Here is a 22,845-nt window from a genome sequence, read left to right as displayed (position 1 = left end):
CACACACACACACACACACACACACACAAACTTTTGATTAGAATTATTGTGTTTGTTTGTGCCTTTGTTTTTCCTAAAGTGAATTGCTAATTATTAAAAAATAATGCTCATTGTAAAAAATTTCGAACCATAAAATAGAAATTAAATGAGGGCTGTGTGTAGTGGCTCACACTTTTAATCACAGCACTCAGCAGTCAGCAGCAGGCAGATAGATCTCTGTGACTTTGAGTCTAGCCTGGTCTACGTAGTAAGATCCAGGCCAGCTAGAGTTACACAGTCAGACCCTGTCTCAAAAATAGAGAACTGGAGAGATGGCTCAGCAGTTAAAGAGCACCAGCTACTCTTCCACAATACTCAGGTTCAATTCCCAGAACCCACATAGCAGATCTTACTGTCTGTGACTTTAGTTCTAGGAGATATAGAACGTTTTCAGGCTTCTGCTCTCACTGCCTTCATGTGGTACATAAATACCCCTTGCAGACAAAACAGCAGTACACATAAAATAATTTTTAAAAGTATTTTTAAAAGAAAGAAAATAAAAACTGCCCAGATCACCCAGCCATGACCGCCATTGTTAGTATTTCCTTTCTCCCAGTTATTTTTCTCTATGGTCTGCCTTCCTCTTTTCCCTCCTCCTCATTTCTCTCTGTTCCCTTCTCCATTTCTTCCTCGGTTCCTGGCGCTGACAACTTATAATGTATATTATGTTTTTGTCCTATTTAAATATTTATTATTTCTTAAGATAATTAAAAAATACCCTTTTTATTTAGTATTTATTTTATAAATACTAATTTTTGGTTAGTATTTGTATAATCATATTCTCATTTATAAATATAAAAAACACACTTAACCATTTCACAGATGATAAAATGGAGGCCTGAGAAATTGAATAACTCTCCCACACTCACTGCCAGTCAGGCCCAGCCTGGCGACAGGCTGTTGTCTGCGCACAGACAGCCCTGTGTGCTGGTCTTTGGTGTCACCAGTTCTAAAAGCCTTGTTTTTCCAGGAGCTCAAAACTTTCCACTGCAGTATTGACCCTTGCAAGTCCAGCCCTGGTGAAACCTTTGAAGTTGCACGTGCCACCCTTTGTTATAAAATCAAGGATCGCTTTTTCTTTTAATTCACCCAAGCTCTCTGCCTTGGCATGAGGACCTGTGAGATGCCGGCGTCTTTAATGATTCCCAGGTGTGGAGCCCCTCCTGCCAGAACCTACCCAGCCCTTTGCACACTTTTCCTCTTTTAAGTCAGAAAATAACGCAGTGGTTGTATTTGTTGCTGACTTGCTGGTAAGGACCATGAGATTTCAAGTGGCCAGGGTGAGGTTCAGGCCTGGGTCTCCCATTTCTGTGCTTTCTCTCTCCTTCCTGCAGTGGCCGCTTCTCCACCTGAAATCCTCCCTGTGTTTGTAAGCTGTTCAGTTTTCTCTCTAAGCCTCCTCTGTCACTAAAGGCTCATCTTCAGTGCAAGCACAGGAGTTTGTCCTTTGAATTTAATGAGATAGCCCTGTAGGGATGTAGACTTCCTTCCCTGCCCCCAGGGAACCCTGAGCACCCGTCTCTGCCTCACTGCCAGGCTTCTGATGGTTTTGAACCTCTGGCAGCAGAGTGCTGGTTTTTATGGCTGGTTTAATGGCTGAGATAGCTGCTGCTTTCATGGTTCTGGATAGAGCTTCCCATCTACCTATGGGTCAGATAACCTAAGGATAGCAGGGAACCTGTAGTGTTCTCCTGTTCTATAGCCATTCCAGAGTAAAGGTTGAATCAAGTTGCTTTGTCTGTGGGGTTTGTGGCATAGGTTCATATTTTGAATACTTGTTCCCTAGTTGGTGGAACTGTTGGGGAAGGATTAGAAGGTATGGTCTTATTGGAAGAGATGTGTCATGGGAGTCAGACTTTAAGGTTTTGAAAGTCCATGTCATTCCTAGTTAGCTTTCTTTGTCTCATAGATACGATATAAACTCCCAGCCACTGCTTCAGCGCCATGCCTGCCTGTCTTGTCTGCTACCATGTTTTTTGCTGTCATGGTCGTGAGTCAGCCTTTGAAACTGTACGCCCCCAATAAACTTTCTTCTTTAAGTTGTTTGATCATGGAACACATGAAATATAAAAGAAACTGAGACAGGATCCATAGCACATCAGTGACCTTATACAGAGGCCGGTCTCAGGAAGAGACTCCTGAGAGCCAGGTGCTGCACTCTCTCTCGGTAGGCCCACCTCACTGAAGTCTGTGAGGCCAGCAGATGAGCATCAACATTGGATTCCTAACAGACCACCCTGTCCACAGTAAGGAACCACAGGCAAGAAGGCATGCAAGAAAAGCTGAGAGGATATCTCCAAACAATGTCCTGACCCTTGTGAAAATGCAATGCATTTGGGTTGAGAATCCTACAGCTAAAATTGTCAGAAACCATTGGCACCGTTATCCATAAGTCCATCGACACGTGGGCCCCAGGTGATGTGTGGTTCACGGCTGCCTGTCTCAGTAAGCTGAATGGAATATTCAGACTTGGTTCTCTTGATTCTGGATAGAGCCCAGAGTTGGGACAGGACTTTATTGTGAGCTTTGCAGTAAGGAAATCTGAACTTGTCTCTCCTGTTTTTCCTTTACATCTCTGGGACATTAGAGATTCTAGATTTGTTTGGCTCCAAAGGGTCTCTTGGAGTGAGACAGACAGAGTTCTGATTTTCCAATGAGCTGGAAAACATGGATAACCATATGTAGTGAATTGTAGCCTCTTAGGCATAGTGAAGATGTGGAAACTGCCCAGTGCCAATGCCAATGTGTGCACATGTGAATTTGTGTGCAGTGTGCTTATGTGTTTTCCCTTCAAAAAAGTATACATACTAAACACACTCTAAAGCATGTAGTATTCACTTGGGTAAGCATTCAACTGTGCCTGGCGGTTGGGCAAAAGCATTAACTGCACAAATGGAGAGTATCTAAGGAGGGAACTCTTGGCTCACCTCAAAATCAGCAGTAGAGATTTGATCTCCATGATTTTCAAGTGTGTGGAAAGACAGAGTTACATATAATTGTTACAATGGCATATGAGTATGTGTATCTTGGGAGAGGAAAGACCACATGCAAAATCAATGGTCCAACAGAGACAGCCTTCCCACTGTATGTAATCCCAGCTCCCAGGTCTCAGTTTTCCCCGGGTTTTACAGAGCAGGGAAGAGAAAGAGCTTGGTCAGATTAGGAAGTGTGGAGATAGAACAAGGTGATGCTAGGTAGGTGAGTGAGATTGTTCTTCAGGGTTCCACCTGGTGGGGTGGGCGGGTACACTGTCACTCCTGCCCTATGCCCTCATTCCTCCTGCCTCTCGGGGCCCAGTGCGCTCTATGCTGTGATATGAGGTGCTTTGTTATGAGCTAGAAGTCTCTCTGACCTGGAAGGGATTCTCTCTTGCTCCCTCAGGCTGAGGTAGCCCAGCTGCAAGAACAGGTGGCCCTAAAAGATGCAGAAATTGAGCGTCTTCACAGCCAACTCTCCCGGAGTGCAGCTCTCCACAGTGACCATGCAGAACGAGGTAACTAAATTGACTGTGACAGAGCACGTTATCTTAGGCCCACTCTTAGAAGTGGACATGAAACTGTGGATAACTGTATGTGTGTTTGTGTGTGTGTGAGTACACACACACATGTTTCTGTGTGTGTGTGTGTGTGTGTGTGTGTGTGTGTATGTGCTTATGTGTACATGGGAGCTTGCCTGTGAATCTGAGCTCTGGTGTGGTATTGTTGTCATACCCCTCCCTCCTTTATCTAGAACACTCATCTTTGAAGGCTTTTCTTACAATGCTAACTGAAGCTCCATGTAGCCCACACAGCCCCCTCTGGAGCTTTTTCCCCTAAAATCACCTGATTTTATTGGATTGAAAGGACTTGCTTCGATGTTACCACCAAAGAGGAGGCTTAGCAGTTCATCCTGCCTGACATTTGTACAAGGCCACAAGGTTACAAAAGAAAGTCAGTTCCTTGTCATCCTTAGAGCCCTACTTAAATGTCATTTCCCAGGAAGCTCCGACTGGCCACCCAACCTCAAGTGGGTAACACTGCTCTTGTTATTCAGCAGCCTCTTGTTCCTAACATAGCCCACACTATAAATTAGCAGTGCTATATTTTGGGAGGTGTTGGGGCAAGGATTTTTTTTTTTAATCTTTGTTTTAAAACACTTCAGAGTGTAGCACAATGTTTGATCCACTCTGAAACTGAGTCATTGAATGCTTGAAATGATACTAGATGTTCCCTGGGCAGTTTAAGTCTTGTTGATTAAAAACAGAAGAAACCCTCAAATATTATTCTTAACATACATAGTATGTTTGTGACAATTCTTCATGGATACAGAAAGAACACATACACCCCAGCTTCTCTACTCCCCACCTGGGTGCTGAGCAATGTCAGTCCTATGGGTTGCTGCTACTGTCTAGCCTTATCTCTGCCTCACCATTGCCTGGCTTGGCTCTCCAGCTGGAGTGAGGACATTCTGTAGCCTTGTAATAGGAGCCTTCCCAAGCTTAGACCATCATTTATGCTGAGTCAAGTTGGGTTCTGACCAGTTCATCCAACTTTAACAGTATTTATCTGAAATTACCCTCCCCTCCCCATGCCCTTCCTACCTCTGCAAACTGAGTGGCAGAACTGATGCTGGTACCAGAAGCCTAAGACTCCACTCGCTCTGCCATGAGCGCTGATAGCTCTTCATACAAAGTCCACACATCTCCTGATGCTGCTTCTTAGTAACAGTCACAGAAAAGACATGATCCCTTGTCTCTTGTACTGTTCCTATACAACATCTCTTCCTGCTGCTTATCTCATTTTAGGGTTAAGCAAAGTTTGTTTATTTGTTTTTATTAGAATATCTAGGTCCATGCCAATTCCAAAACCTCCAGGAATCTTGCAAATTGTCTCTTCCTCTTTCAGACATTGGTCACTCTTCAGACCTATTTAGAAAAAGTTAGGCATGTCCCATTGAGTCTAAACTTGGAGAAAGCCTTTATCTTTCTACCATGGACCAACACAGAGCTCTTACCCATTTGTGACGAAGGGCATTACTCTCCCTGAACCATAATATTTGTTTTTGTGTACTTATTAGTAAAGCTAAACATTTATTTTTGTTTTGTTGTTTTTACTGTTATGTTTATTTATTTGTGTGTGTGTGTGTGTGTGTGTGCGTGTGTGTGCGCGCACATACAAGCAGGTACACACAAGCCACATTACGTGTGTGGATATCAGATGATAACTTGTGAGAGTCGGTTCTCTCCACTATGTAGATCTTGAGGCTTAAACTCAAGGTATCAGACACAATGGCAACTGTGTTTACTAATGGAGCCATCTTCTCCTTAATTTTTTTATTTTGGTTTTGTACTGAGCCCAGGGCCTTGTGCATAGAAGATACATTGCTCTGTTACTATACCCTATCTCTAGTTATTTTTTTTTAGATGGGGTCTTCATAAGTTTTTTAAAAAGGGCTCAGTCCTTAGATATTCTACCTCAGCCTTGAATAGCTATGATTATAGGCCTGTAACTTTTCTTTATAAACATTTTTTTAGTCAGATTTTACAATTTTAAATTTAACCAAGTTACCAAGCCTTTGAATAATGCCCATTGTCCATTTATCATCCATAAATTGTTTTGAGTTTTCTTTTATAAAATTTTCCTTTGCTTCTAGTTTTTCTGAGTCCATGGTCTTTTCCCCAAACGAGTCAGGAGCCTTGGCATATACCTACATAGATATGAGTATTTATGTTCTTAGGAGTTGCTGTTTATGTTTATTCCTCTCTGTCATTTTTGAGTAAATGCTGTTTTATTTTGCCCCTAGATGCCATCTAGACGAGAAGACAAAGCAGTAGGTTATTCATAAATGTATTCAACAGATGTCTAATGAGACCCACTGTGCCAGACACCATCCCAGGTTCCTTCAGCAAATAAAAAGGAGCCACATTCACCCATCAATCTTTATGTTTAAGGACCATCAGCATATGGTAATAGCTGTCAGCGTTTGTACAAAATTTTTTTTCTCTATGTCCATTCTTTTAGACCAAGAAATGCACCGTCTGAAAATGGGCATGGAAACGCTGCTGGTTGCTAATGAGGATAAGGTGAGGCATCACTGTGCCACCCTGTTCTTTCCTTGTAGGCACCACTGACTCTATTTGGTCCCTGCTGGTCTCTGCTCTACTAGATAGTGGCATGCTGTCATTGACAAGATGTGTTATGGTCACAGCTTTTCAGAGGAGACTCATCTTTAGTACATGTTTATAAGCCTGGGAACTTTACCTACACTCAGTCTCCCAAAAGCAGCTTAGAGCCCTGCCTGTTCATGGTTAACCCTGTGCTCACTAATACCAGAGCTCTTAGCGAAACTCAGCAACAGCCCTGTGTGTGCAATTTACTCCTCACAGTAGAACTATCACAATGACACTCTTCAGCATGCCGTGCCTCAGTTTCTCCTGCCACCTTACATTCTTCATATCTGATTCCTGCACAATCATAAAATAACCTCATCCTCACCTAGCAAAGCACTTAGCTAGTGTCTCTGGGAATCACAGCCCCATATTCTCAGCTGAAGAGAGAGACTCAGAATGCTTGAGAATTTTGCACAGGGTCAGGCGAACTGGTGGATAGCAGACGTACCCACGTATCCCAGGATCTGTGTGACCTGAGTCCCCAGACTATAGCCTTGAAATAATGAATCCTTTCTTGGAATATATTCTGTTGTGTAACGTACTTCAGACTACTATGGGATGGGTGGGGAAACTGGGATGTGTCTTATGTGTGTAGCCCCAGAGGGTGACCCAGGAATCAGAAGTGTTCTTCATGCAGGCTGTGTTAGGAGAGTAGGAGACAGTTATACTTCTGCCACCATGGAGGCCTCTTCAGCCTACATCTATAGCAGCCCATGAGGCAGACCTCTAGGCCTAACTGGACCTTGAATTTCTCTTTTGGAGGTCCTTAGAGGTCTTATATGGGGTTTTCTTTATTGTGTTCCAAATAAAGTTAACCAGTGGAGGTGCTAATCTTCATCTGCTCTTCTGCTATGGCAGGACCGTCGGATAGAGGAGCTAAAGGGGCTGTTGAACCAGTACCTAAGAGTGAAGGAGATGGTGATGGCAGTTCAAGGTAAGAGGAGGAGAAACCAACCCATTTCCCCTGAAAGACATTTCATCTCCTGTGTCAGAGGCAGGAGAAATTCTGCTATCAGGTCGCTTGTCCGCTGACGGGAGATGTACTAGAGAGTGGATCTGTGTGTATATTCTTGGATGGTACAGATGGTGATTTCTAGAAATTTCACCAAATGAAACTTCTAGGAACTTCACAAGAAAATACAGCATTCAGTTTTAGCTCTTGGGAACCCTCCCCATTAGAGGCCGTCAATCTGTCTTCTTAGGATCCACCTCAGAGGGACTGACAGGAGTCAGGCTGGGTCTAGAGGCCTCGTGGGTTTCTCACAGGGTCTGAAGTCTCTGACAGGTGTAGAAGACAGCTTGGTTGTGAGTCTCCAGGTTCCCAGGTTGCTGTAGAAAGTCATGTATTTCATGTGGACCACCCACACAAGTGCAGTGTACAGTAGTGTATTCACATGGCTCTCCTAGTGGATCCTGCAGGAGCGGTTACGTCGCACAGGAGGGTTGTTTTAAGGATATCTGATTCTGGCTGAGCTACTAGCTCTGTTTGGAAACAAACTTTGTCTCTATTGGGTTAGGAACTGACTGGTTCCTGCCCAAGGAATCTGCCAGGCTCTTGTCTCAGCCTCTTTTCTCTAATCTTTTTGGTCTTGGGCCAGATACCTCATGAGTCCTGGTTGCCCTTTGCCAAGGATTAAGAAAGCTGGAAGCAAGAAGTGGCTTACCTCTGTTCCAGGGATAAACTTTGACCCTAAAGTGACCTTCATGGCAGCCCTTGATTGGACATCCTGGAGAATTTTTCCAATCACACTATTAACGTGTCTTTATGTTGTAATTGCTCTTTTTATTCCGATAAAATACCAAACAAGAAGTAAAGTAAGAGAGGAAGAATTTATTCGGCTCACTGTTTGAAAACACAGTGTGCCGTGGCAGCAGGAGTATGTAGCGACTCCTTGTATTCTGATTGGCCAGGAAGTGGAAAGATTGAACAGTGACCTCAAAGGATCACAGCTCAGCTCAGCAGCCCACATCCTCCAGTGAGGCTCCACCACTGAAAGGTCTCCCAGTTCCCAAAACAGCAACATTGGCCCACAAGAATCAGACAGGGACACCCCATACTCAAACCATAGCACTTTCCATGTGTCTTAGTACTTCAGTTTTTGAGCCAGAATGGAGTCAAACCCCTAAGCTGAAACAATCCTCCTCTGTATGTGCTAATGAAGATTACACACCAGGAGGGCTTTGTGGTATGATTCTTCTGAGCAAGTCTCACAATAGTGATTTGCTACCATTGCCTTACTATTTCCAGGGCCTTCCGAGAGAACCCTCTCAGTCAATGAAGATGAAATGGAGGGGAGCATCAGAAAACGGAACACCACGAATAAAAACCCTGAGGAAGTACTGAAACAAGAGGTACTGCGCTTCCTTGGTTCAAGGTGTCCTTGGGAGCGTACCTTGACCTGGGAAGGCATCTGGCAGGCACCTGTCCACTATGCATCTTAACTGATGAATAGTTAAGCCCGGGGAATTGTCCTCAAGCTCCAGCAAGAAGGTTGGGGAACAAGGACCCAGGCTCAGGCCTGAGTTCTGGCTAGGGACAGCATGGTGGCCACTGGGACTCTGAAGGGCAAGAGTTTTCTTCTTTAATTGGCTTTCTGTTTATATTTCCTCCTGGCATGTAGCACAGAACAAGGGTAGTGTTTTATTTACCAAGGCTTCTCTGGAGTCTGATGCTCTGACTTATTCCCAGTAGTCTTCAGAATATTTGGTTAATAAGTGAGTCCATCTTAAGACACAGGCATCGTCCCCAGCAATGTAGTCCTGCCTCACACACACCTCTGTCAGCCCCTCTAGCCTGCACATGGATTTTCTTCTCTTGCTTTAGAATCTGGTCCTACTCTGTCACTCTCTAGAACTTGGTTAAACACAGATAAGGGAACAGGTTCATAGACAGAGGGCTTGAGGGGGTGGGGCTGCACCAGGGCCAAAAGATTCCTGAGCTCTAGAAATGACTGTTTAACTGTCCAGCTGAATCATTTCTTTAACGAAGGACCAAATGTCTCCCAGTGAAACCCTTCCCCCATTAGTGACTCAATGAAATACATTATGTTGCTGGTAGTTATACCTGAGTAGTAATCAGGACTTGCTCAGTTCGTCTGATGGTCGCTGCATGAGCAGTGTGCATGGCTTAGTTCTTACGACACCCTGTAAGGACTCTTGTTTCACTACAATAAGGCCGAGTTTCAGAGAGGGCGAGTAATAGTCTCTAGGTCACACTGTAGGTGGGTAGCAGAACAAAACTTAAACCCAGATCTGTCTGACCAGTCAGCTCCAGTTTTTAATACCTGTGCTTTGATGTTAGAGATTTTTCTAGAGAAAGCGAGAAAGACCTGGGGCTTGAGGGAAAAGACAGAGTTCTGTGGTCAGTGCATCAGTGAAGACTCGACTGTGTCATGTCATTCTCATTGGCTCAGGCTCATCTTGAGATGGTGTTTTCTTTCTTACCTTCCTAATGAACCCCCCTTCTCACTTCTTGGTATTCAAGCTCAGTGTTCTCTCTTCTGATGCCACCTTACAATCTCCCCATGGAAAGGGATGTTTCTCCCCATTACACCATGTTATATCATTGCTGTCAGTGCCACAGCAGGTGACATAGTTCCTGTACATTTCCTGCTATAGGATTATTAATCTGCCCCCTGTGGATTATGCACATCCCTACTATAGGATTATTAATATCCCCCCTGGTGGGGATTATGCAATCCTTACTATAGGATTATTAAACTGCCCCCTGGAGGGGATTATGCACATCCCTGCTATAGGATTACTAATCTGCCCCCTGTGGATTATACACATCCCTACTATAGGATTATTAATCTGCCCCCTGGAGGGGATTATGCACATCCCTACTATAGGATTGTTAATCTGCCCCCTGGTGGTGATTATGCATATTCCGCCTATAGGGTTGATGTGGACACTTGCTGAGTGACTGTATCACTCATGTCCTCTCAAGAGTCTCAGAATTTGACTCTGACTCACTTAAGCCCAAAGAGGGTGTTTTAGGTATTGTGTGATGGTGACCCACTGAATGAAAAAAAGGTAAGAGACAAGCTATGAAAAGACAGAGACATTGGCAGCTCCCAAGTTCTGGGAGTCTGCTGCTAGGACCTGGACTTATGTCTAAGGTCTAGAGCTTAGGGACAAAGGGTGACTTGACCCTGGTGGCTTGCTATGCTTAACGTCTCTCAGAACTGCTGCATTGCTTGATCCACGATGAGCAAAGCATCCATATGAATGCACCTACCGTGGCTGTAGCTACGGGCAGAAATATTTTTCTCAGAGGAGTCATCAGGGGTACGTTTGGTTCCCAAATGATAACTGCCTTCCTTTGCTGCTCTTCTGTTTGTGAAACAGGTACCGCCACGATGCAGCTCTCCCACCCCAGGGCCACCTCCTTTGCCGCAGAAATCACTGGAGACCAGGTGGGATAATTGGACAAGGTAGATGGTGACTGGGCATGTGTGGTGAGCATAGCCCCAGGGTTCTGGGCACAGTGTCAAGCCAGTCTCTCCTGGCTACTCAGGGATTTCTCTCCCATATATTGAGAGTCACTGATATTGAAAAAAGACCAGTCAAGAGACTCACTGGCTCTCATCCCTCTATTCCACTGTGGTCACTGATAGCATTGCCCCTTAACTATACATTTGATGCCCTTGGCACAATAGCCCCTATGAAGACATGGGTCTTCTGAGTTGAATGCTCAGGGCAGGTAGAGCCAGGATGGAGGCTTGAAGGATCCTAGGTAATGCTTCAAGCTGTGACTGTCTAGTATACTTGACTCCTCTCAAAGGAGGTGCCTGCAGCTTCCTGTCCAGATTGCTTTTGGATATAAATACAAGTCAGCACCAGCATTTTTCCTCCCCCTTGACTTTGCAGACACTGGGTTTCCTCTGGGAGACCCAGGAATCATCTCTGACCAGTACCACTCACTGCTGGGCCATTCTTTCCCTAAGGTCTTATATGCGGGTGTGTACTATAAGGGTGATATCTCTGACCTTCACTCTAAGACAGGCTGCTGGATAAGCATCTGACATGCCCTGTGCATGAATGACTCCGAGTGACTCCTCCCATGGTCACTGTGATTCCTTTCTTCCGTGTTTATCTAGGGCTCAGAAGAAACTCTCCTGTAGTCTGGAAGACTTGAGACGTGACTCTGGGGATAAGGTCAGCCCATTAACCAGCTGTGCCAAGTGCTGAGTTACTCCTTTAGGCCCAGCACCGGGCTGGGATGCATAAGTGGGCAAAAGCAGGTTTTGGGGAACGTGGGAGCAGGACAGCAAGGTCAGAGCCATATGCCGTGTCCAGCTAGAGCAGATCATGGGATTCCATGTCCAGCTAGAGCAGATCATGGGATTCTGGCCTCATCTCCCCAGTGTGCCTGGGATATCTTCAGGGGTTCTGAATGAAGGAGTAGCCTAGGTAATGGGGGTGATTTCCAGATAATCTAGAAGATTAGAAAGGTAGCTTTAAGGAAGCCTGAAAAGCTCTGAGGAGGACTTTGTAGCCTCTGTGTAAGAAAGGACTTGGCCATGTGACTGGGCGCAGTGTCAGAGGGAACGATGGGAGACTAGCAATGACTAAGCACAAGTTCTGCCCTGATGGAGCTTCTGGTGAGCCATACTTCATACTGTCTCCTGATCCCCATTAGAGTGACTTGGTGGAGATCCACAGAAATTGGAGTTGACAGCCAATTCTTAGCCATGTGGCTCTTGGTCCATTGGTCAGACTTCTGGCAACTGTCCAGGATATCTTTCATTGGCTAGACAGTGTCCTGTTTCCTGCTGTGAGGGGTGATCCTCTAACATGAAGGATGGGATGGTGTCCTTACATCTCAGTGCATCAGATGCAAACAGGCAGGTTGTTCTGAATTACTCAGTGTGACTAACACAGCTTTCTTTTTCTCCTCATGTTCGAATCTTCTTGTCACTCCACAGTGTGTTGATGGGAACCAGCTGTCCCTGGTGGGAGAGCCCAAGGTATGTTCATTTATGTCTTCATCACCTATCCTCGGTTGTAGTGTTGGCTAGAGTATTTTAACAAAGTACAGCTTTTGTAGCCTTAAAATATGTTAGCTATAAGAGTTAAGAAGGAGTGAGGAAAGAGGAAATGTCATTGTTGTATACCTAGTATATAGGAGGTGTAGTCTTGTACACAGAAGAATGTTGACAGACCTCTCCTGTGCTGAGATGCCATGGTTGAAAACACAGGTGTGCATGCAGGCTGCCTTCAGTGGACAAGTTCTGTTATAAAAGCTCCATTAGAACCCATTTTCTCCTAGAATACCGCAGTGGCAGATGATGGCAGATTTAGGCTGGTGGACATAGACCAATATTGAGCCCATGGTAAACCGAAGCCTCATATCATTAGTGTCAGCCCCACCCAGTCACCATCTGTAGCATCTTAAGGGGAATGTGCTGTGCATCACCCTGCTGTCTCCTCTGCCTTGCGGAGGAGACACGAGACTTCACTGCTTGCTTTCTCACCACGATGGCAGCATGGGGGCATTTCTGCTCTTCTGACTCTTTGTGGAAGAAAGACTGTATCTGTAGCCTCATATCTTGGTAAAGGGCTTCTCTTTGCTTCTGTACTTATGGTAGTCAGTGCTATAGTTAGCCAGCTGTTCCTTGAGCCATGGAGATTGGTGAGCAAATGTCTCTGCCTGATCTTCTGTCCTAAAGCTATGTTTTGTGGCTCCTTGATAAAGCTCTGGGGCCCAGCCATTCCTCCTCCAGCCTCAGCTTCAGAGAAGCCATTCACACTGATCTCTAAATAACAGATGTAAGGCCACTTACATCTCTTTGGCTGCAGCTGCTTCATCCTTCATGCTTTAAGACACTGAGCTGCTTACTGTGGGAGATGATGCAGGAGTGCTTAACCAGAGTGCATATTCCAGGCTAAACCTAGCTGTCCCACTCCTCTGATCAGAATCACAATCTTGTGAAACCTCACTTAGCTCAACCTGTCCACCTCTTCCCTCCTTATACACACCACCTCATCCCACCACCATTCCACAGGTACAGTAGTTTTTCCACAGCATCTCCTTACTGTGGTCGTTGAGCTTAAGGCTTTTTATTCCGAGTGTTCCTTATGCCACAGTCACACTTGCACTCTAGCTGCTACCCATGACTCCTGCACCCCTGACTTGTTCTCCTGTGGAATGAGTTTGTCTCTCCCATTGCCATCACTCTAGAATTGAGTCCCTCCAGCCCCGAGGGAGGGCCTTCTTCTCAGCGCTGTACATTGTCTTCCCCTGTATGTGGGTCAGCAGACTTTAAATTGTACCTGGGACAGATAGGCGTGACATTCTACACGCAGCCTGTGGTATGCTTTTCTGGATCTAGGGTCCTTCATTGCTGGCCCCTTGGACCTGGCCTCTTCGTTGTCTGGGCTTCTGTTTGTCTGCTGGAAGCTGTTCGCTGGGCTCTGGGCATACTGTTTTCAACCAGTCCAAGAGAGGAATTGTTATTCCGTATTAGAAATGATCAAATAGAGGGTTTGAGAGGTTAAAAGGAAAGGGCTTTCTCTGAACCATTCTGACCCAAACCTTAGCTGTCTGTGTTGGCAGGCCACCCCTTTGTTCTGATTTGAAGCAGGTGGGTTCTGCTCTGCTGTTTGGCTCTCCAATGCCGGGGTTATACTTGAAGACAGGAAACGGGACTGGGGTCAGGTATTCCTGTCTCCTTTCTGTCCTGCCTTGACATGGCCCTTCTTTCTCCAACAGCTTTACTTCTTGGCTAAAGCGGAACTCAGAGAGCCGACTCCATTGCTCTCTGTTCCCTATGGGTCTGGAGCCTAGGCCATCCTTGGTTAGGGAATATCTGTTTGTACATCAGTTCTTCAGAAGAATATCTGTTTCCTTATCACTCTCTGGGTGGTCATGGTCAGAGTCTTTCTGCTGGCCTGGCCTTATATTAGAGACTCTTAGATGCTGACAACCAAAAACGCATATTGAAAGTCCTTGCCCATTTTGTATTTCTTATGTAAGATGGAACTTGGTGTCAGGCTCTTTGATTCTCTAGTCTTAAAAACAAAACAACTATGTTCTTGTGTCTGTGCATACCAGTGCATCGGAGGTCAACTTAGGGTAGCTGATTTTCACTGAAGCAGGACCTCTTGTTTCTGTTGCTGCCTCCCCACTGCAGGCTGACAGACCTTCAAATTTCTGGGAGATTCTCCTGTCTCTGCCTCACATCTCATAAAAAAATGCTGGGATTATATGTATACCACTATGTCTGGCTCTTTATGTGAGTTCTAGGAATTGAACTTGGGTCACTGGGCCTATGTAGCTAGTACCTTTACTTACAAAGCCATCTCTCCAGCCCACAGTTCTGTTTTGACTACTCCCTTCCCATGGTCTGAGTCTGACTAAATATTAGAATAATCCAAGACGCTTGTTAAAAATACAGACTCCTGAAGTGGGTGCTTTTCAGAGGAGCCGATTCACAGGGCCAGGGAGGAGCCTGGGCAATGATGTTGTCTCTGATAGTGCCTCAGGGGACAGTGAGGCAGCTGCCAGCAAATGAGCTAGCCCTGGGAAGCTGCTGGGCTGGTTCACAGGTCTGATCATGCCTGACCTCTCTGCCCTGCAGGTCGTCACAAGCTTGAAGATGCCATGCTTTCATCTCTGGAGGTTCTGACGTGGCTACCCACGGACCAGACCTCTTTAACAGTCTTGTCTCCTCTGTCCTCCCTAAGCTCATCTGGGAGGCGCTTGTCATTGTGCAGTGAATGAACTGAATTTCAAACAGCTGCCAGGACATGGAAGCAAACTGAATTCAGAAATGCAATGCTCACTTGGCTTTCAGTGAACGAAGCTTCAAAAGGCGCCTTGGTCTTGGCAGCCATCCAATCCCACTCTGACTTAAAATTGGTTCTACCTCTCATAATACTTTTCTTCTGGGTCCAATCAAGTGATCTATAGTTGATGTCATCTTATTTTCTCTGTATTCTCACATTTGCAATGCATTTTATATGTTTTCCTCAGGCATGTAGCATTAGTGTTCTTTATATACTTCTTGACAAAATAAATGCTAACCTTTTTCTCTAAATCAGCCTGCTTCTTTGGGGTTTATTTTTAGGCAGGATCCAAGCACAGGGCTTGTTGCACCAAAATGGATGATTCTAAGTTCCTAATGGAACTGGGCTGGATTGTAGCCTCCAGCCCCCCAAATGTATATTTAGGTTCTTGGCCTGTCATATTAAGATATGACATTGGGCTAAAGAACCATTATCATATCACAGACATTTCCTGCTCTCTCATATAGGTGCTGTACCATGGCCTTCCATCAGTCATGGTCTGTATAATCTGTGCTCATGGCAAATCCCTTGGAGAGATCTGTCTAGGTCTGGTATGACCAGGGGTCTTACCTAGGAAAAACTCCCTTCCCTGGATGTAGGAAAGCAAGTATGGGGATAGCAGGGACATCCAGACCAGACTAGCATTGCTCTCCTCTCCCACCAGCTAACTGTGGCTTGTGTTTTTGAGGAGTCCAGGGGGAACACATGCCTATGAATTCACTAAACCTCTGTCATGGGAGACATGTCACAGGGCTCTCTTTTGTGAGCACTTACAGTTGTCTCTGGATTTGGGTTTGATGCCATCTCTGTCTTATTGTGTGGGTAAATCTTTACCTTTCCCCGTGACTAGGAAAAGCAATCTTGGAAGGATCTTTGAGACAAACTAAATGAAAGTGACTCCTGAAGAAAGGGTTTATGCACACACAGACTTCCTGACTGCTTTGAGCTGAAGTCTGATGGTTAATTTGGCATCTTTCTTTCCAATAGAACAGCTCTTTCCCAGAGGAGCAGAAATACCCTACATTACCTGGGAAGCTCTCAGGCACCACGCCCAATGGAGAAGCTGCCAAGTCTCCTCCCACTGCATCCTCCCAGCCTGACTCTTCAGGGAGCAGCCTGCTGAGGCTGAGTAAGTATCCAGCCCCTGGGTTGGTAGCCTCAGGAACTCTGTCCTTAACACATTAACTATAGCTATAACTGCAGCCCACAATAGGAGTGGTGGGGGTTGTTCCTGGGCGAGTTGTGTCCCACAGTGGCTCCACTTTTAAAGATTCCCTGCGTGGATAAGCTGCTTCTCGAGTTATTATACCTCCGTTCTCTCCTCTGTCCATCTTCCTCGAGTCCCTGCCTGTCCTCCCCACTATTGCTTTTTCTCACGCTCTTAGACATTTCCATTTATTCTTCATGACCTGCTTTCTTCATTTGTCATCCTGGTCTTCTCTCTCCCATGTCTGCCATTGATATGGCCCATGCTACCAATAGACTGACAGTATACAGACTCCCAAGTCAGAGTAGTTCAGATTCAGTCAGCAGCAGAGGATTTGATGTGGTCTAGGAGTGAATACTTTGGTGTTCAGAGGTCTCCCATCCTACTCCTAATTCCTCCACCTCCTTATGCCCTGGGCCACCTCATGCTTTAGTTCTTGAAACCCACATCTGCACTGGGCTTCCATAGCTCCAAATAAACCCTTAAGTAATTGTGTTCAGTTAGACTCAGATTGTTCCAAGTCATTTAGTATGAGTTCTGGCACCTATGCAGAGGCCGCCTATGACAAAGAGTATCTTCCCCCCACCCCCGCTGTCTGGCTGCTGATCCTCCCTCCCTGCCTGTGGACACCTCAGCTTGTAAGGAAGTGGCACCAGGATCCTTTGACCTGATACCTTCTCTCAGCATGCTGATTCTGTGGACCAGACTTGGTCACCCTTTGCCTTGTCCTTTGTGGGGTTGTTTTCTTTTCTGTTTGAGTTTTTCTCTTTTGCTCGATGATACTCTTTTTATTTCTTTGCTCCCCGTTACTGTTGGGCTGGACTTTGGCCTTTCTTGCTTCTTCACGTGGCTTCTCTGCTTCTGGCTTGCTGGAGATCGTGGCTGGAGTGTCAGTGCTCCCGTATTAGGTACTGTTACTATTCCAGGTGAGACAGAATGTGAGAATTCCTTGGTTTCCCATTTCTGATGCCCTGCCCACATGATGCCCTGCCCACATTCTAAAGTCTCCCTCCCATTAAATAGTAAGTTCCTTGTGGAAAAAGTTTACAATTACTTGGGCCTCAAAACCTTAGAATTGAAGACGTTAAATCATCTAGATTTGGCCTTAGCAATTCTTAGTGAGAGGCCTTGAAGGTGTCCCAAGCTCTTTAGGCTCCTGGTGCCTTGATATGAAGCTCTGTCCAAAGGACAACACTGGGAAGAATGTTCTGGACTCCTACAGAAGGATAGCTCTGGTGTAGGGGTGGGGTTCTGAAGGTTCTCCTCATTCTCATTCACATACTTTTCAATCCTGCCCACCTTAGGAGAGACAGAAAGTGGCTGGGAAGATACAGGCTTGACCAATGAACTCTCCTCTACTTCATCTGGTACTGAGTCCAGCCCCCAGTCTCCCTTGACACCAGACGGCAAACGGAGCCCCAAAGGCATCAAGAAATTCTGGGGAAAGTAAGTTGATAGAAATGGTTGTAATTTTGTGCTTGGACAGGCAGATGCTGTGTGAGTCCCTACTCTGCCACACGTTCGCATAGCTGCAGAAACAGAATAGTCACATGCAGAGAGAAGAATGTGAGTTGTTTTGCAGGGCTCAGAGAAATGTGACAGGCAGTAGTTAAACAGAGCTAGTTGCGACGTGCCTTTCATTCTAGGCATCCATATATCCCACATATCCTGCTCCCGTTCTCAGCAGATTACACTACCTGGGCTTCTGGGGAGGCACAGATGAGACCAGGCTCTTCTTTTCTTAGGAGCCAGTCTGTGTCTTAAAATCTTTTAAAGACCAAAAGCTGAGTACTTGCTAGTTCAATTGATTTATTCTGAACAGAGGCAGAAGCTGGAGTCTCCTCAAAGACATCAGCCTTTGATCCCATGAGGAGTGGCCCAAAGCCCAGAGTTGGGCTTAGAATTGAATCTCAGAGTCTTTGGCTTCAGGACAGGGACCCGGACGGGTATTGCCCGGGTCCTGAGCCTGGCCTGCCTAGCCCTCACAGTTTTCTGTGGATTCCTCTTCACACAGAATCCGAAGAACTCAGTCGGGAAATTTCAACACTGATGCACCAGGGATGGCAGAGTTTCGACGAGGTGGGCTCCGGGCGACTGCAGGCCCAAGACTTTCTAGGACCAGGGATGCCAAGGGCCAGAAATGGTAAGACTATTTAGCCCATCTTCAAAGAGCTTTGTGAAATCCTAGCTAGGATGCAGTGTGAGCAGGGTTGGTGTCCCATAGTATCAGGCTAAAAGCCTGGACTCCTTCATATAGGCCTGATTTATTGCCCGCACTCACAGGAACTGAGGTAAAGAAGCAGGAGATTCCCTGCAGCCGGCATGGTTGGGGGAGATTCCCTGCAGCCGGCGTGGTTGGGGTAGAAAGGCTGTATTCACTACTTTTCTGTCTTTTGCAAACACCAAACCTGATAAAAGTAACTTGAGAAAGGAGCTCTGTCTGGCTTACAGCCCACCACAATGGGGAAGGCACGGTGGCAGGAGCTTAGCCAGGAAGCAGAAAGAGATGAGATAAATGCTGATGTCAGCTAACTCCCTCCTCTTGATCCAGCCTGGGACCCAACTGATGGAATGATGCTACCTAAATTTAGGTTGAGTCTTGCTGCCTCTATTAACCCAACCTGGAATCTCTCATAGAAGTACCCATAGATTTGTCTTCAAGGTGATAACAGATCCTATCAGGTCGACAGCATTAGCCATCAGAAAGGCTGTTAATGGCTCTGGTCCACTGTCACTCAGTGTCAGTAATGCCTTTCACACTGGACTCTTGAGTTCTTGTGAAGCCAATCTAAGCAGACTCTGGAATCCCGTAACCACCCCTAACTGCAAGCTGCACGCTGTTACCTGGCCTCTGCCCCTCCACTCCTCACTTGTGAAGTGGGGATCGAAAATAAATATTAAAGTTTTTATGAGAATTGTGTGAGCTACTGCACATCTAACTTAATCATAAGCCACATGCCCACACAGAGGTCAATATCCTCTTGGCTTTGGAGAGTCTTGGGGCAGCCTGCATTTTCCAGTATCCCTCATAACTATACTGCAGCGAAGTTCACTGAAGAGTGGTAACTGAAGGGGGTGTTAAAGTTTGAGGGACATGGACACCAAAATGCTAAGTTTCACATGTCTGTCCCATCATGCTCTAGTAAAATATACACAAAACCTGCAAATCTGTTTGGAGGTGTCCTGGGTGGAACTCTTCTGTTACTCCTCTTGCTTTCCTTTTCTGAGAGATCGTCTCCAACAAACCTGTACTTGTGGATCCTGCTCATGTTTGGTGAAACCCTTTTCCGTATGAACAGTCCCTGTGACACAGGCTCCTCCAGCAGTATCTCTGGAAGCCCAATTTGAGGAGCCAGCGTTGGTACTGTTAGGTCTTCCACAGAACTGGATTGTGCTAATTAAAATCTAACCAAAGGGAAACAAACTCTCCTGTTTGCCCTCAGGATTGGCACACACCAGGGAGAGAGGTTCCAGAGGTGTTCACAGGGCAAATTCTAGTTCCCAGAAACAACACAGTTTTCTTGAAATGTGTTCTGTTGTTCACAGACCTTCTGTGTGCCTCCCTTCCTGGAAGGGATCTTTAACTTACTGCCACTCTGTTTCTAAGACTGCCAGATCGTCCTAAGATCATCGTAGTGTTTTGAGACACAGGACCTTTTTCTTTTTAACCTCGCATTGATGGGTATCAAAGGAGGAAGGATGGTGGTGACCCTTCTAATCTCAGATGTAGATTTATCCTCAGGAAATCACAGCCTCTGGGGGCCTAGAGGACCCAACAGCACAATCTAAAAAGCTGTCGATCAATTTGGAGCCAAAGAAAGCTTATCTGTAAATTCCAAAATTAGATACTGTCATTTTCCTAACAACTTTTCTAATTTAGACACTTTGTTTTTGGATTTTCAGCGATGGGAAAGTAAGGGTACAGAAAACTTTAGTGCTGTATCGTTACAGATTGAGCGTAGCAGGGGAATGTTTGCACAGGGTAGAAGAACATGTATTACAGGCCTTTCCCTAGCCAGTTTGCTGTGTTCCTGTCACTCTGGGGCCTGGGGGAGCAATATCAGGAGCTCCCTCTGCCTCAAGAAGGAGTTTCAGTGCTGCAATGTCTTTGTGCTTTGTTGACCTTGACAATGGTTGATGTACGGATGAATGACGAGGTCCTGGTGAGCTTGCTTTGTTTATCTTTACTATGCATGTGGTAGCAACTGTGAATTGCCCTGGGAAGAGAAAGACTTGGCACTACCCTTAAGGAGAATATAATTACATGCCAATGCCCTCTGCCATGTAATTTTTAGATATTTAATACATAATGTTTTAGAAGAAGTAGCCACTAGTATTCTCTTGGGGAAAGCGCTCGATTCCTGAGTGCTCTAAGCACCAGTCCTTTTCCAATAAAAATTATATATTTTGGAAAGTTTTGACATGTTTTATAGAAAATTTCAGATCATGGAAAAACAATTTTTATTGTTTCATTGCCCCAGGTAAGGTCTTGCTGATTTTTATCATATAGCACACAGTACAGAGAGCCTTTTGCCTATAATCAGAGGCTGTTCTGTCTTCTGGCCACCCAGACCCAAATAATCAGGCTAAAACTGTATACACGGTTTGGCTAATGGCTCAGGCATATTTCTAACTAGCTCTTACATCTTTAATTAACCCATTTCTATTAATCTCTGTATCACCATGAGGCTGTGGATTACCAGAAAGGTTCTGGTGTCTGTTCCTTCGGCAGCTACATGGCATTTCCTGACTCCACCATCTTTTCTCCAGCATTCGGTTTAGTTTTCCCATCTAGCTGTATTCTGCCCTGCCATAGGTCAAAGCAGCTTCTTTATTAACCAATGGTAATAAGACATATTTATATCATACAGAGGAGAATCCCATATCGGTTGCTACTATAGCCTTACCAAAATTGTGCATTCAAGTTTTTTCTGTTTAATTATCTCTCTTCTTATAGACCACCAGAAACTTAGTTTTTTTTCCAGTTTAATTTTCCCATTTGTTGATTTAGATTGTGAATTTTCTGTATTGTAGGCTAGTTTTAATTAATATCTTTATTGTAAACTTCTTCCTATTCTCTGCATATTGAAGTTAAGCCATGTCTGGTAATTATGGCTTGGGGCTTATACCAGAATTTCACTTTTGTTAGTGGTACTTTGATAAATGAAACTTTTATATTTATATATGATGAGGAGCTTTGATTTCTTCTGGTTAGGGAACAAAGTTTAGTCAGATAGCTAGGTTGGTCTCAAATTCAAGATGCCCCTGCCTCAGCCTCCCAAGTGTTAGGATTACAGGCCTGTGCTGGCACACAGCAACTTTTCTTTCGGTATTCATTATTTTGTTTGACTTTTTTCTCACAATATTTAAAGGCTGTATTTAAATAATTTACTTGGGGATTCATTTGAGCATGTATGTTTAATGTGAATTTATTTATTTTTTCTCTTCAAGAAAAGGCCGTGTTTAAGGCAGACAGTTTCTGGAGCCATATGTTGGATCCCGTCTGTCTTAGTTACTTTCTGTTGCTGTGGTAAAACCCCATGACCAAGGCAACACATAGAAGGATAAGGTTCCAGACGGTGGGAGTCCATCATGATAGGAGATTGTGGCAGCAGGTGGCAGGCATGGCAGGAGGAACAGAGCAATCAAGAAGCAGAGAAATCTCAAAGCTATCCCCAGTAACACACTTCTCTCCAGCAAGCCTGTACCTCCTAAACCTACCCAAGCAGTGCCACCAATGGGAGACCAAGTGTTCACATCTGAGCCCATGTGGCACATTCTCAGTTTCGTGTATGTGTGGAGGGTACATTCTCATTCTGACCACCATACCATCCTTGTAGGTTTCCCAAGCTCTGGTGTCTTGAGAACATTGTCCTCAGGACTTCAGCATTATGAGGCATCTCTAAGCAGATGCTCCCACCTCAGAGATGTTTGTTTGCCCTTTCCTTCCCATGCTCACTGTCAGAGTCAGATTCATTCAAATGGTAAAGAAAATTTCAGAGAGGATCCAATCAGAGTTGAAACAGGTGCTTTGAAACTGTTAACACTGCTCACTGTTCTTGCTCCCATGTTCTGACTCTGAACTGTCCCTTGCACTGGATGATAATAGAAGTGATAGCCATTTATATCAGAATTCTACCTTTGATAAGTGAATATTTTCTACTTATATATAATGAGATTCATTGACTTCTTTGTTTTTGTTTGGTGGAATAGTGTTTAGTTAAATAGTCAGGCTGGTCTCAAATTTAAGTTGTTCCTGCCTCAGCTTCCCAACTGGGGAACTGGTTAAGGGCAAGCTGAGTTGGAGAGACACTTAGTTCATACTTTCTATACTTTCTAGGCTAAGCGTATATGATTTAAGGCACCTCATGTTGTGTTTACTTTGACTTAATGAGCTGTCCTAATGGACAGATATCTTCCCTGGTTACTCTTACTCTTTGCTGAGCTGGTTTCCCAGCATGCTAATGTGAAGGTACAAATCAGAGGTCACGCCATAGTAGGAATGTGGCCATGGCCTCTGCACTGCAAGTATGGGATAGTTGGAACAAAACCCAGGTGAATACATTTCAGATCATGGAAAAACAATTTTTATTGTTTCATTGCCCCAGGTAAGGTCTTGCTGATTTTTATCATATAGCACACAGTACAGAGAGCCTTT

The 22,845-nt window shown here is 45.0% G+C and overlaps 1 protein-coding gene across 3 annotated transcripts in view; it reads left to right on the top strand.

The window, feature by feature from the left end:
• Ppfibp2 (PPFIA binding protein 2) overlaps nucleotides 1–22,845 on the top strand; it is a 154,053-nt gene that overhangs the window by 118,436 nt on the left and 12,772 nt on the right. For 2 of the 3 annotated variants that reach the window (XM_026781537.1, XM_013347713.2), the window contains 10 exons: nucleotides 3,421–3,532; nucleotides 6,039–6,100; nucleotides 7,046–7,121; nucleotides 8,436–8,539; nucleotides 10,538–10,605; nucleotides 11,290–11,347; nucleotides 12,118–12,159; nucleotides 15,968–16,109; nucleotides 17,492–17,633; nucleotides 18,202–18,330. In XM_026781537.1, the coding sequence (XP_026637338.1) occupies nucleotides 3,421–3,532; nucleotides 6,039–6,100; nucleotides 7,046–7,121; nucleotides 8,436–8,539; nucleotides 10,538–10,605; nucleotides 11,290–11,347; nucleotides 12,118–12,159; nucleotides 15,968–16,109; nucleotides 17,492–17,633; nucleotides 18,202–18,330 (935 nt within the window). Of the gene's footprint in view, nucleotides 1–3,420; nucleotides 3,533–6,038; nucleotides 6,101–7,045; nucleotides 7,122–8,435; nucleotides 8,540–10,537; nucleotides 10,606–11,289; nucleotides 11,348–12,117; nucleotides 12,160–15,967; nucleotides 16,110–17,062; nucleotides 17,096–17,491; nucleotides 17,634–18,201; nucleotides 18,331–22,845 lie in introns of all 3 variants that reach the window. The other variant, XM_026781536.1, reaches the window with a different exon arrangement.

This window comes from Microtus ochrogaster, chromosome 8 (assembly GCF_000317375.1).
Source record: "Microtus ochrogaster isolate Prairie Vole_2 chromosome 8, MicOch1.0, whole genome shotgun sequence".
Taxonomy (NCBI): domain Eukaryota; kingdom Metazoa; phylum Chordata; class Mammalia; order Rodentia; family Cricetidae; genus Microtus; species Microtus ochrogaster.
The sequence above is the reverse complement of the archived record's forward strand: the minus strand, read 5'-3'. Positions and strand labels throughout refer to the sequence as shown.